The sequence below is a fragment of the Embiotoca jacksoni genome, unplaced genomic scaffold, assembly GCF_022577435.1.
Source record: "Embiotoca jacksoni isolate LCO1_2020_lvr unplaced genomic scaffold, fEmbJac1.0.p SCAF_2, whole genome shotgun sequence".
NCBI classification, from domain to species: Eukaryota; Metazoa; Chordata; class Actinopteri; family Embiotocidae; genus Embiotoca; species Embiotoca jacksoni.
In genome coordinates, this window is record NW_027185340.1 from 10,840,608 (window position 1) to 10,855,219 (window position 14,612).

General features: G+C 40.6%; 1 protein-coding gene across 3 annotated transcripts in view; it reads right to left on the minus strand.

The window, feature by feature from the left end:
- Nucleotides 1–14,612, minus strand: part of LOC138201224 (ephrin type-A receptor 6-like) — a 163,925-nt gene that overhangs the window by 17,635 nt on the left and 131,678 nt on the right. For all 3 annotated transcript variants that reach the window (XM_069154533.1, XM_069154532.1, XM_069154531.1), the window contains exon 8: nucleotides 11,959–12,067. In XM_069154533.1, the coding sequence (XP_069010634.1) occupies nucleotides 11,959–12,067 (109 nt within the window). The remainder of the gene's footprint in view (nucleotides 1–11,958; nucleotides 12,068–14,612) is intronic.

A 14,612-nucleotide genomic window follows, 5' to 3' on the forward strand; every position in this document is an offset into this window, starting at 1 on the left:
CGCCTTGACATGGTGATAACACAGGTCACCAAGCTCTGTGTGTAAGGTTTCTAAAAGAAAGGCAGGTTAAATACACACTGCTGTGTGTGTGTGTGTGTGTGTGTGTGTGTGTGTGTGTGTGTGTGTGTGTGTGTGTGTGTGTGTGCGTGCGCGCGTGCGTGCGTGTGTGATGAGTTTTACCAAGCAAGGGGTAAAAAATGTTAAAAATTCAATATGTGTTTTTATTTATGGTTCGGTACTACAGACTGCAGCACATTCCCAAACACGCAGGTGCAGATTGGAAGGATCTTTAACAACCCAACACGTTAGTTTGTGTTAGTTAGTGGAAAAACATGAGAAACTGAGAGAGATGAACCAAACCAGACATGCATCAGACGGGCAGAGCGCACCGAGAAAGAGCAACAGTAATATCTGACAGGCTAATCGATATATATTGAAGACATTTTCACAGAAACACATCTTCGTATAGACGGTTCATGACAACTTTTCCAAAATTTTTTGGTAAAAGAAAACAAAAAACTGAACAGGATCAGACACGAGTGCAGTGAGGCACAATTAGAGCTTATTCTGCTAACAACTGAAATAGAATAAAAAAAAAGAACTTGATCGATCATTGCTGCTTATCATTTGAAAGAAAATGTTCACAGGCAGAGCGAGTCTGGCCTTGAGTCTGCTGATAAAATAAAGATAGGAGTGGTTTGATTGGGTGTTTCACTTCTGCAGCTAAACAAAATAAAACACCGATTTCAAATTCCTCCGAAAATGAAAGAAAGGAGCGTCTGGATCAATGAGAACATCAATCCTCCCGACGTAAAGGGACTCTCAGAGAGAATATTATGTTTTCTCAACACGCAGCTATTGAAAATATATAACTATGTAAAAGCTCTCCGGTGCCTCTGTGTGCGAGAGTGTGTTTGTGGGAGAGAGTTTCTCTGGGCAGAGAGAGACTGAGAGACAGCCAACGACAGATACAAAAAAAAAGAAAAAAAGCTGCTGCCAAGAGAGTCTGAAAAGCTGAGAGATTAGATGACAGCATCTGCAAAAGACCGAAGAGGACTTTATCCAAATAGATGCTTGGATGTTACTCTGAAATCGAAAATGAAGAAAACACAAAGTGCACTTTTGGGAGAAGTTGTGTATACGTACAGGAACCTGATTCAGATGTGGGAAACTGTCTGATCAAAAGATATGGCAGCGACTGAGTGTATGTATTAAAATGTTTTCACTAACACTGGAACAAAACATTGTTTCAACTCATCGCAGATTAAATCTTAACGCAACAGGGAGACATATTTTCCTTCTGTGCAGTCACACATCTCTGATTTTACTACTCCAAACACGAATTTGGGACTTTTAGCACAGAATTCTCTCTGAAACAATTTAAAGCTCCGAGCTACAGCAAAAACCGTCCATTGAAGCAGCAGCAAAATTTAAATTTAGACGAGCGGCCCTTCATTTTTCAGGTTTCATCCAGCTACAGCCCTCTCAATGTGATTTTAGAATATCATTATGAACACTAAGCCACAACTGCACCACTAATGAAACAAAAGCCAAGACTGGAACCTTTTATTCCTTTTGGACTTATTGTTATTGTGTTGGAAACATCCTGCTGCAACCTCCAATACACTGTCCTGCATTCTCAGTGGTTTTAAACGGCAAAATATATCATGAAATCATCTGCGTGGTTATGTATCAGGTTTGGTTGAACTCATCCGTTAAGGTCAAACATCTGGCCCGATGTTCAAGTAATGGCTTTTTGTTATTAAAATGTGGCTGCTATTAGTGTGTGTGATGGCTTCGTTCGAACATAGCAGTGCTACTCAAAGTGGTGTGTGAGCGGTAGAGGTGGCACTGCAGGACACAGCAGCGAAATGGAAAATAACAACATAAAGAATAAGAGGCGCTCTGCCTTCTCTCTCAGGCTGCATCACTGATGAATTTTAAGGAGTATTTCGCAATGCACAGCTTAATTAATGACCTTGCAACCATGTGCACGAGGGAAGCTCGCTCCCACTAGTATGTACCCTAATACATTTCCTCATATTTCATTTATTAGATAGAAAAAAGATTTCTTCTACCCATTTCCCAACAGTCACACAGGACCCAAACAAAACTGAAAAGAATGATTTTAATAGGAAATATGTTGTTTACTCAAATAGTAGACTGACATGTTAAATTACCTGTTAATGTAATAAAATAAAACATGTCTTAAAGGGACTTTTAAGGCCAACTTTGGTGATATTTCTGTCTCGCAACAATATGATTCATAGATGTTTTTATACATTGAGAGCTTTATTGCACAGGGAAATGTGCGCAAATCAAAACTTGCTTGTCAAATCAATTTATTAAAAAGTTGAGTCTTTTTCATAGGATTTGCTGACACTGAGAAAAATACAGAAAATAACCAAAGTTATCCTTGAAATGAGTGACAGCGAAGTAGAAGAGCAGCGCCCGGAGGCTTGACCCGAAACCCCCCACAGAGACAGAGCAGAAAGTCTCACAGTGACACTGTCACTTCAGCAGAGAGAGTCGTCTCTTCACTGTCACGGCTGCAGACAGGTCTGCCTCTCCCTCGGCCCCGTGCCTGCAAACCACTGTGGTCCAGATGGGAGATGCTATCTGCCTCCTGGAGATGAAGCTGGTGGAGCTGAGAGACGGAGGTCTGCAGCTTGTCCTCAGTCCAACAGGGCATGACAGCGCTGACATGTTTTTCTGCTGGTTTGGGTCTGATTTGGGTTGAGATGAAAATGCAACTAACATCAAATGTTACTATTAAGTATTACATCTAGTATTACAATAACCACGATAAAAAGAATTATGACGATGATGCAAATAACCGACTACATATTCCTTCTCTGTGGTCGGCCCCCACAGCTAATGGTTACTTACAAATATACAGCGTCCTTCATAAAGTCCTCGTTGAATTTATCAGGAAAGAGAACCAAACCACCACAGTGGGTGTCTCCGGGCTTTATGTAGGAATATTAAGCTACATAAATCAAATTAACACCTACTTCTATAACAATTCAATTAACAGCTAAAGCATCATTAACTCTGTTAGAGTTTGCAGATGACACAACTCTGGTCGATCTCATTTCACACAACGACGCTTCCAAGTACTGAGAGGAAGTAACACGGCTGCTGTCATGGTGGGGAGCTCGCAACCTAGAGCTGAACTCGCGAAAACACCGTGGACAGCAGAGCAGAGTCCTTACAGATTCCTGGGTACCACCAGATGGGACAGACACAGCACCGCAGTTATGAAGGAAGCCCAGCGGTGCTTGTATTTCCTGCGACAACTCGAGAAACTTGGGCTGCCTCCAGCACTGCTGGTTCTGAGCTGCACTGCAATAACGGCGTCCATCATCGCACCTCCCTCTCCATCTAGTTCGGCTCTGCACCTTCGCTTATCAAGTGCAACCGGCAGCGAAACGGTGCGATGCGCAGAGAACATAATCAGCTGTCGGCTCCCCACTCTCCAAGACCTTTACTTGTCTCGGATGTGGAAAGAGGGCAGGGAAAATCACAGCTGACCCCTGACACCCTGGTCACTCTTTCTTCCTGTGGTCTCCATCTCAGCGGACAACAAAAAGAGCGAGAGAGCCCTGAAGGCATCTTTCCTCAGGCTGATCAGCCCCCCGAACAAGAAACTTTCTGACATCCCTGTTTTAAACTGCTGCACAGGCATTTTTATTACAATACAATAATTGTAATGCCCACGAGTGCTGTCTCTCCAAGCTGGAGCCCTTCAGAGTCCAACTTTCCTCTACTGTAGTCAACGCACTGTAACTTGTTGTCTTATAAATGTTTAAATTTGTCTTTATATTTACTGCTCTTGTTACTCTTTCAGCAACACAAAGTATAGTGAACCTCAGTATTTCAGTACTTGATTGTATTTCTTCTTCCTCTCATTGCACATTCTTTACTTGTTTGTTTGTGTACTGTTCACTTTTGTTTTCTATACAGTATATCTCCTTCATATTTTATTGGATTGTATTCTATGCTGCCACCTGCACCAAGAGAAAGTCCTTGTACACCTGCTACTTGGCGAATAAATACTCTGATTCTCACAAAGGCAGACATCACATGAATAAACTAACTCCAGTACACTGTACAAAGGCTGGTTCAAAAGTATACAGAGAATACCCATAAAGATAGTTATCGCTGCAGATGAAAGTCTATTTGGCAGTACCAACTGACCGTGAGATTCAAGAATGGATACTTTTTGTCAAAGTATTAACATTGAATCAAATTACCTTGTGCAAGAGGTCATTGGTGCTGAATTGATTTAATTTTTTTTCCAGTAGTGCGCAGATAGTTTAAAGCAGGTTTATCAGACGTCTTTCACTCAAAGCAGCTGTGCTTGACATGCAGAATGATTTTATTGTTATTGCACAGCAGTACAATGAAACCGAATGTGCAACAACCATCTGATCAATGCTAATACAGTAGATAAAAACATGGATGCATGTAGAAGAAATACATTAAACATGCACTCGTCCGTACACATGTACTGCTGAGTATACTAACTACCAAGTTACAGCCATACATATCAAATACATTTTAGGTTTACGCCGGTATGGTTTGCCTCCAGGAAATAGCCATATGCTCGCACTGTAAAGTACGACACGGCGGACGGTCTTCACCTACTCAGCTCTTATGAGACCAAACGAGCCAACAGCCAGCTGAGTGCGCCGAGATCTACACTCTGGTTATGATGTATACATGATCCTTGACTCATGATGTCTTCTCTTCTCCCATCAGGTGTATCTGGTTTGATCTGATTGAGTGGAAACCAACAAAGAAGGGGCGGGAACCTCGGCTCGCTCTCTCCACCACCGTCCGGTCACTGCAGCAGTAGCAGTTCTGCGACCGAATGATTCAGAGTTTTCACATTTTTCAAAGGCCTAGTTCTGATGCTGGTTTCGGTGGTTTGGATGGAAGACACCAGATCCTACGACCCCTTCTTCATTTTTGCCGGCCCATCAGGCTTCTGTTGTTTGTTCAGGATGTTGGATGTGTTTTTCTTTTCTTTAGTAATTTTTGCTGCAACAACTTCACTTTTTTTTGGTTATGTTGGACCTCTTTTATACTGAACCTTTTTTAGGGGTTGTTCAAAGCCCATAAGAGACTTACTTAAACCGGCTTGTGAGACGCATCTCGGAAGAGGCTCAGCTGTGTGCTTCAAGTTCTCTTACAATAATGGATGGAGCTAAAAGAGAGCAGAGAGGAACTGCAGAGTCGGGTGATCTGTGTATATCTGTGACACAAGTGACACCTTTTACATTGAACTGCTCATATTAAATTATTGATTGGTGCAGCTTTAAGAAATAGGAGGAGGTTTAAGAGTTGATTTCTCCCTTTTTATGACCGATTTATTTTCCACTGCCTGAGTTTGATCAGCTTCCTCATGAATTATGCAGGAGATTTCAGATTTTTCTTAAAGAATAAATTCCCCCCGTCTCAGACGTGATGTGAGGCAAGAGTGCCTCTTCAGTAACTATGCTAATCAACAAAAACAACCTCCCCAGTATGATAGAGAATATGTATGGCCAAATACAGTGGAAACACTGAAGGGACAATTCAGGGTGTGACTGAAGAAGTTTGAGGTGAAAAACGCACTAGTGCGCCGTACCAGAGGAGAAAGTGACAGTAAGCGCTCGCTTGCATGAGTGTGTGTGGGTTCATGTGATCACATGTGAGCCTCCTTCTCTTTGAAGATTTAACATAATCCGGGTTGCCAGATTAGAGCAGGTGTCAGAGGGCTACGAGCCCCAGGTTGCCGGACCTGGCTCGGGCTAAGTGAAGTCTGTGGGATCCTGGACACTGATAGACAGAGCAGATAACATGGCGGGTAACACAGGCAGAGAGGACAAGAAGGGGATTTGGAAAGCTACTGTTGACCTCTGCTGATGGGTTCAAGCTGTTCATTAAAGAAATGGTGACATGTGCCTTTATCGGTCTTTTCCAGTCCTATCCTCTGATCCCCTTTATCCGCCTATCCCTCTGTCTCACCGGCTTTCATGTGGTAAAGAGGCCGCACACACAGACACATACACAAAGACCTTGGCTTCTTCCACTCTTCTCTGGCCCGTTGAGCATTGCTGCCATACATATCCACACACATATTCACGAGCTCTTTACACACCCACACATCACAGTAGACCAACCCGGCTCAGAGCCCCAAGCACAGCATCGGTGTAATTTAAACCACTACTCTCTTGCTCTAACATCCCTCACATTCACCTCACTGCAGCACATCACTCTGCTGCAGAGGCTACAACGAGCACAGAAGACACAACGGATGAAAGAAGATATAAAGAAAATGATGCAGAGATTGACAATTCAAGGATAATGATGTAAAACTCTTCAGCTGCGTTACATCTGTGCAATCATGACTGTTTGTAGAAGTTCTCACTCTTCAAATTTCGCGTGAGCCGATGCAAACATACAGTAGATGAAAATTCAGGAAGCTTTTAGGGCACCCAGGTGCGAAGCCCTCCACATACAGCAGGTCCTCTTATATCCTCACTTGTGCTGCACGAACCTACGTCTGAGGGCCGCGTGAGTGAAAACGCTCATCTTTCTCAGGCAGCTCAAGTACATTTGGAGCTTTTTTTGAAACTGAAAGAGAGTGAAAGTCCCTCCTACACAGGGCAGAGGGTTTGTAGATATGACAGCTTGTGATAGAGTAAAAAAACACTCCCAACTCTGCAATATCTGATTTAGTTGCAGTCGGCAAAAAAAAAAGAAAAGTCGTTCTTGTGCTACACAACACAAAAAAAAACCTAAATGACTTGCTTTAGCTTTTGCACCTGATGTGTGTGTGAGATTTTAATAAAGTAGGAACACAGACCCTCCTACACACGCTGAGATCGCATGCAGAAAACAATACACAGTAAATTCTTGTAAAGCAGCTACTTTCCACCTTTTTTCCCCTTAAAGGTAATGGACTTAAAATTTCTTTGAATTCCACGAACAAAAAAGCCCTTCACTGTAAATTGGCACACCTTTTTCTGTTAAAGAACTGATCTCATAGCTCTGAAGATCTCAGCTCACTTGTGGAAATTCTCTGGCAAACGGCAAACTTCAGCGTTGAAACGAATATACAAGTATAAAATTGCAAACTGCAGTTCTTCTGACATAAAAGGGCCATTCATTTTACCATAGAAAAATATTACTTGACTCACGGTTAAAGCACTTCTACAGCTTGAAACAGCATAACAGATTATTTTTTTTATTTAAAAGTGGAAATCTAAACTTTCAGGGACATGTTTACAGTCTGCGACTTCTGAGTGCTCAATCGGTCAATCCAAAATCAATCAAGAAGCTTAAAGGTCTATCGTGTGTTTCTAACAGCGAGCAGAAGCTGATGACGATGGTGTTAATGAAACTAAAAATCACTACATCGGGTCACTTTTAAATTCTGGGACGTCTTGACTTGTTGAAGAAAAAGCACTAAAGCATTAATGCTGGCTGTGTTACAGTGTAAAAGGGTCCCAGTAAACTATGACCATGAGCCAACACACACAAAAGCAGGACCTCCCATAAGTGGAAGGCAGCCATCGTTAATCCACCTTTGATTTCCCTGTAATGACAAGTCAAAATGCCTGTCGTGATGAAGGTCAACTGTGAGTGAGATCAGCAGCTACAGTATGCCGCTGTGTTTTGTTCTGAGCTGTAATGAAAAATGGCTTTACATTTGCTAATCCTCTTCTCCATGGCAACAGTGGCTGAAGAACACGAGTACTGTATTCGACCCGTCCATGTCAAAATGGACAAGACGGGATTTTTCCGAAATTAAAGTTGAAATAATTCAAAGTAGAATCCTTTACAGATTCTTGTAAGATAGTTAAATCATCTGGAAACATCCCATGTTTCTATGATCACTGATGTTGAGAATGTTGTTTCAAAAAACAAAATAAACAAATAACAAAAATAGCAACAACGTGAAAACGGATTGCGGGGAAAAAAAAACGCTTTCAGAAGCACCTGACCCTCACACTTTGTAACTCCAAGCTAACTAGATTGTGAGCCGAGTCCCTCGAGAGACAATAAGTTCACACTATTTGTACCCCGCTCCCGTCTCGTGCTTGCAAACTTTCATTTTTGTTGCTTATTCTGAATTCTGCTGCAAAATCTTGCCATTTTAAAACTATATATCTAAACTGTAAAATACCATCAAAAAATATCAAACTGTTTCTCATTATGGAAACACTTTCAGTTGTACAATATATGAAAGGCTTTTGAAACACTTACATCTGGTAACAGAAGATTATTGAAGGAGGAAGACGTCTCAGTACTTGCATGTAAATATGAGATCAAGGAATTCAGTGTTATTATAGGCGCTCCATAGAGTCCCTTTTATTGATGCTGCTTTTCATGCGTTCAATATATTCATTAAATCAGAGAGGTGTTTGATTTGATTATGTTTGGCGCTCATATACATCACTGTTGAGTTCTGAATGTTAACGTTTTCTGAAGGCCGTGCATACCACTGCTGCGCCTGCACGGCTGTTTCCATGTTCTTTGCATGATTAGATCTCTTGATAGGATTGATTGACGGGTCCGATTCAGATTTTTTTCTATTTCACACAGACCAGATGGGAAAAGTGTGCTCCACGTTTTCCCTGCTGGGATATTATCGTGCCAGTTGAGCAAACAATGTACAATATTCTGGATATTAAAAGTCCCTTAGTAAGTTTAGTAGTTTGGCAAAATTTCCCATATTTTTGGGAAATTGTAACAAAGCTTTTCTTAATTCTGCAGGCTTGCTGCCCCAGAGGAAATTAAGTTGTCGAAGGAGTATTAAAATGTGCTGGAAGAGATACAAACATTTGGGCAAAACCATCATTTTGGCCAGGCCAAAATGACCCGCCAGGGAAAGGAGCTGGCTCATCTTCCTCAGTCTGCCTCACATTTCTGTCTCACAACTTCAGGGTTTGGTATATCAGTTACAGACCCTGCGACAAATACCTCCAAGTACTTTGTCAGCCAATTCTAAAAGTAAAAAGGAAACATGGGAGGTTTATTTTAACCAAAGCATTAACAGAGAAAAAGTTGCCTATTTTAAAAACTGTTTATTTTTAATCCACCAATTTCATCTATTGTTTTGTTGTTTATTTACTTTTGAATGCAGCCATACTTTTGTATTACTTCTGAAATATGAGTACTGTAAATACATGCATTGCTCTCTGCATTTGAACATGGCCCTATAAATCCCGATTGAAAAACCAGCAAAAATATAAAAAGGATGTGCTTTATGTGAGACAGTCCATGAATTTGTGCTGTTGAATATTTCTGCCCGAGTTTGTGAGGTATTCCATTTATTTTTTGTTCAGTATCTTCACGGTGAAATGGCAAATTATTTAGTCTCTGAGCCTCTTCAACTTCACACTTCTGAAATAAAGTGTGTAGAGTGTTGTTTATTTCTCTCTTGCAGAGTTACGCACCTACGCACATGTACATGTACATAAACACAGACTGGTTGTGTGTGTGTATTGGCAGACAAACTTTCTTCCTTCTCTGAATATTTCTGTGCGTGTCAGTATGCGTGTCGGCATCCTCCATTACAAAGGGTATACAGTGTCTTGTTCGGGCAAGACAGCTCAAAAGCAGTGGATGTAATGTAATACACAATAATAGTAATTATTAATAATCTAGTCTGTTCAAAAAAGGATGATTCCTGCTTGGCTGCACAATTGACGAGAATTCGTGTGAGTCACTACACAGGAATGTAACAGCACACCTTCATTCACAGCATAAAGGTGTGGGGTTCTTAAAATAAATGTGTGCACACCTCACAGCTTACACTTCCGTAAGATGTCTTTTCCCTCTCTTGCTTTAAGTGGTATCCTGTGTCCAAAGGCAATTGCTGAAGTAAATTGTAGTGTGAGGTTTGGCCAATGCCCTGGAGGAAATATTGAACGCATACATTACTGTAAGCCAAGGAATATGAAGCTTACAGTCACACTTAAATGGATCAGAGTCCTCCTTAACGGTATTAACTGCACTTGTGCTTTTCCCGCCATGTGAAGTCAAAATGTGTGCCGTTAAAGAGGCCCATTTACAGTATCTTTCAAAATATGGTACACACCTACCGCAGGGCAAACAATGGAGAACAAGTTATCTGCACCTGAGGTTGGTCATTGTTCATTTAAGAAAGTGAGGTGCTTTAAACTTTATATCTATGTTGCCTAAATCTTGTTATAGATTTGAGTTTTTAGATGAGGTGCAGTTGCATTCTGACCATTGAAGAATCTGCAGATACACACGTGAGTTCATCTGGCTTCGAGCTCTCCTTATTATTACTTAAAGGTGACTGAGCAGATGCAGTAATTATCTAAAGTCAACATACTTCATGAACTAATGAGACTCACAAATTGCTCTTCCCTACACGTCAATCAAGAGGTCTGATCAGCCTTATGAGTGAAAACACCTGTTAAACTGTGCTGTGGTACTGTCGGTAGTACCTCTAGGAAATTGTTCTGTATATATACACACGTGTGTTATATAATTGTTATTATATTTAACGCAAATTCCAAAATTCATACAAATTCCAAAATTCACACATAATTCAGTGATTCAAGCAAATTCAAACAATGTCCCCAATATTTGAAAGAACTTGTAATTTTGCTAAATTCTGCAAACAATTTTGCAAAAAATGTCCTCAACAGAAGCTCTGCTGAAAGTATTAAGACACAAAGTCGAATTTCGGAAAATAAACTTGCATCATTAACAAAAACAATTCCTCATTTACAGACAGCAATGCTCTTCTTCCTCTCATCTCACCATTAAAACAAACCGCATGCTAGCTGGAAAATTGTTGTCGCAATTTGGGACTAATTTGTTGGGCTACATTTGCAGTCGACAATTTTTGAGATCGGTTCAATAACATCAGTCTTTTCTGACTCATTGTTACAAGGTTGTTATTTAGTGTCCATTTTATTGATTTTACCATAGCGGTTTTCATTTTTGGTTGGCGTCTTTCAATTGTCACCCTGGCCTGGTGATATGGACAAGGAGATTTATTGGATTTCAAAATAATTCCAAGTGTCTCTTATCCATCACAAGGTTGTTCATGTTGGCCTTACAGTTTTGAAGCTGTTACTAACAAACTTTAGGGTTGTATATTTCATTTTAGGTGGAAATGTCACAGAATAGCCTCGGGCTTCAGGCTTTAAGACAAGGAACAGTCCTTCAACATTCTTATGTATGATCGTCCAACTGAGGTCCGCAGGTGCTTCCATGAGAACTTTATTCAAAGCGTCAGAGCATGACGACATACACGCTTTTCAGGGCATCAAACAACTGTCAAAAATGTATCAGGACAATTCCTCCTTGAACATACACCAATGTGATGAAAAGTGCTTATTATTAGAGAAACCACGATGGGGAAAAATTAGACTGTGAATTTTTAGCTCGTGTAATCCACTAACATGTGAGGTGCAGGGTTTATGAATGATGGGAACACCTCACATTTGGTTGACACACCTATCCGCCCTGGCCACCTCCCTCTGTCAACATTGCAGCAGTATAAAAAAGTCATTTGTCATTGTTGAGCATTTGATTTATCTTGTAAAGCCAAAAGTAAAAAAGAAAGCATAACAATGTCTTCCGGAATGAATAAAACTCACTACGGTGAGACCAGTGAGGACTTTTTAAAGCTAGCATCAATATTTTTTGAATAAAGTTGCCAGCATTCACATCTCTTTTCTGAAACACCTCTGCAACACCCTTCAAACCATAACGGGATATTACCGTAAAACGTAACTGACAGCCCATGATTGTCTTCAAAGAAAATAATCTACACTATTGCTACCAGTAGGGCAGATTTGAAAGTGTAGTTTAACCTTCACACACTGGGAAGACACCAGTTCAAACTTAAACCAAACTGTGAAATGCTGTGAAATATTAATTGTGCACAAACTTAGGAAAAGGGAAATTAATTTGTCTTACCTTCCAGTGATGAGGAGGAAGAGCGTAAGGATGACAAGAAGGGTAAAACCACCAACGGCTGCAGTGACGATGACTAACACCTGGCCTTGATCAGAAGCCATGTCTGACGCTGAAGGTAGAGGAGGAGAAGAAGAAATGTTGGTTGGAGAGATGTCGGGATAAAAAATGGATGGAGAAAATATGGAAAACAGGGAAAGAAGAACAACCAGAGGACAATGGAAAAGAGGAAAGAGGATGGGTTACAAAATAAAGTGAGAAGAAATAGAAGATTTTCATTTGACATCTTAAAAATTCTCCTCCATCAATGCACCATACACAGACTGTGCAAGCGCTCTTGATGGGCAGATCTCATTGAGAGATGTTTGATCAGCTCTTTGTAACGAAAAGAAAAATAAATAAAAAAAACTGTCAGCTTTCGTACTAGAATGATTCATTTGCCTGCTGCGGTTTAATTAATATTATTCATTCATGAAATTGTGATTTAGTCCATGATCATTTGGTTAAACTGGGCCCATTTGATATTCATGATTTTCCCTTTTCTGTGTCTTGTCACAAAGCTAACGAATCCCAGATAATTGAAAGATGATTGCTATTACCAAACTTATTTCTATAATATTTCATGCTTAATGAATATGAATTGGAGATCACGGTGCATGGCCGCTAGCCCGATGAGCGGGGCTCCAGTGGGTTTATATAGTATGTGGTAGGTGTGTGTGTGTGTGTGTGTGTGTGTGTGTGTGTGTGTGTGTGTGTGAGTGTAAAGCCATGAGCGTATGTGTATAGGGGTTGTCAAGAGTGTGTGCGTGTGTTTTGCTTGGTAAAAGTAATTACAGATTACTAAGAAGGAGGGACGGTGAAAGTGGCAGTGGTGAGATCATACACTCTCCTTGTCGTCAGCTTCACACACTCTTCACATCACTAAACTAAACAGATGAGTTGGACTGAGGCTGCTGTAATGAGATTTGTGTGTGTGTGTGTGTGTGTGTGGAGATGGAGAGAGAAGGGCGGCGGAGGACAGGATGAAGAAGGCGAGATGAGGGATGAGGAAACGGATGACAGAAGAGAGACAAACTGGAGAGAAAGAGAGAGGCGGAAGTGACAGAGAGACACACAGATGGATGGAAAAATGAGCGCAGTGACAGTGACTGACAGGCGGACAGACGCACTGACAGAGACGGAGACAGCGACAGGGGCCAAATCTGCTTTCTCTTTCAGATAAAAGGCCAGGCAGTACAAAGGCTTGGCCAAGCACCCTCTGATCCACAGATAAAGCAAAGCTCTGCAGCTTTGGAAGGGAGAGGGCAACTGTGAAGCCAAATCACCCCTCAACAATACCTGACCCGGTATAAAAGAGCAGCTGCACTTTTGTGTTTTATGAGTAGATTTGCAATAAAGCTACTACTCTCTCTCACACACAAAACATTGATTCAAAATTCACCAAACATCAAGGCTGGACTGTCCGATTCCCTTGTTGATTGTATTCAATTTTTCAATTGCCGTTGCAACTGATATTGTGACCTTTAAAGCGTTCAGGGGTTGCGGATTCGAGCTGTATGAAATTCACACTGCATTGGTGCCAAATGTTCTGGCAGTAGCATTATCTCAGTGGGAGGTTTATCAGTAATTACAAATTAAGTCTGGGTGCATTTCAACATATCTAACGACAACAACAAAAAAGATTTACAAGAATTTCTCTTCTTTATTTGCAACTAAAATGTAACATTGTTTTCGTAGACTTAAAATGATTAACCTGCTTTGTCTTTGGCATATTTTGCATCAAAAGAAGTCTGGACTGTGTGGTATGCTGTCCGCATACATCTCATTTGTAAAGAAAGCATTTCAATAAAGCTGGATGCAGCTATATAATAACATTTTTCTATGTTTAAATGCATAGGAATTATAGATATTTAAAATCATTGTCAAACATATCTTCTTTTTGACCTTCTTTTCTTAACAACATTTTAATAACAAAATATGGTTAGAAAATACAAATTATATTATGTTCAAACATAGGAATCATGAAAATTATTTTGGTAGTGTTTTGCAAAACATGGCTTTTTAGGTGTCAAATTTGAAACACTGCATGTAACCGTTAACAGTTAATCCACTCCAATGTAATACATAGTAATAATTAGATGAGTTAAGTCTTTGTGGAGGGGACAGAGAAATGCACATTCAGAAAGCTGTGTAGGAGTATATATGGGTTGGAAGTTAATGTACACAAAGTTCTGTTGAGCAAAAAACTGCGAATTGTGTTTCTGACATTTATATTTCCTGTTGAGACATAATTGTGAGTTTCTATTTAGCAGATCTGATTGACACATGGAAGTGGAGGCGTGATGTTCTAGGTTTTAGTGATTTTGTAAATAATTGCTTTGATTTCCTCCTTGGGTACATTTCCGAGGATCTTATCAAAAACTCTCTGGTAAGAATCCTCCTATGGAAGCTTGTGTTGGTGGTCTCATATCCAGGTTTAATATGTGCTGTTGAGCTCACGCTGCAGGCTGCCCCGGGTGCTGCTCCAGGCTACATGAACTTCATTTGACCCTGAACTGTTGGTTGCAGCAAGCACCTCCAAACTGTGACTTACTGACTTGAAGACAAGGAAAGTAACACATAGTTTAAGCTGAAATTCAGGCCAAATGACAAATTAT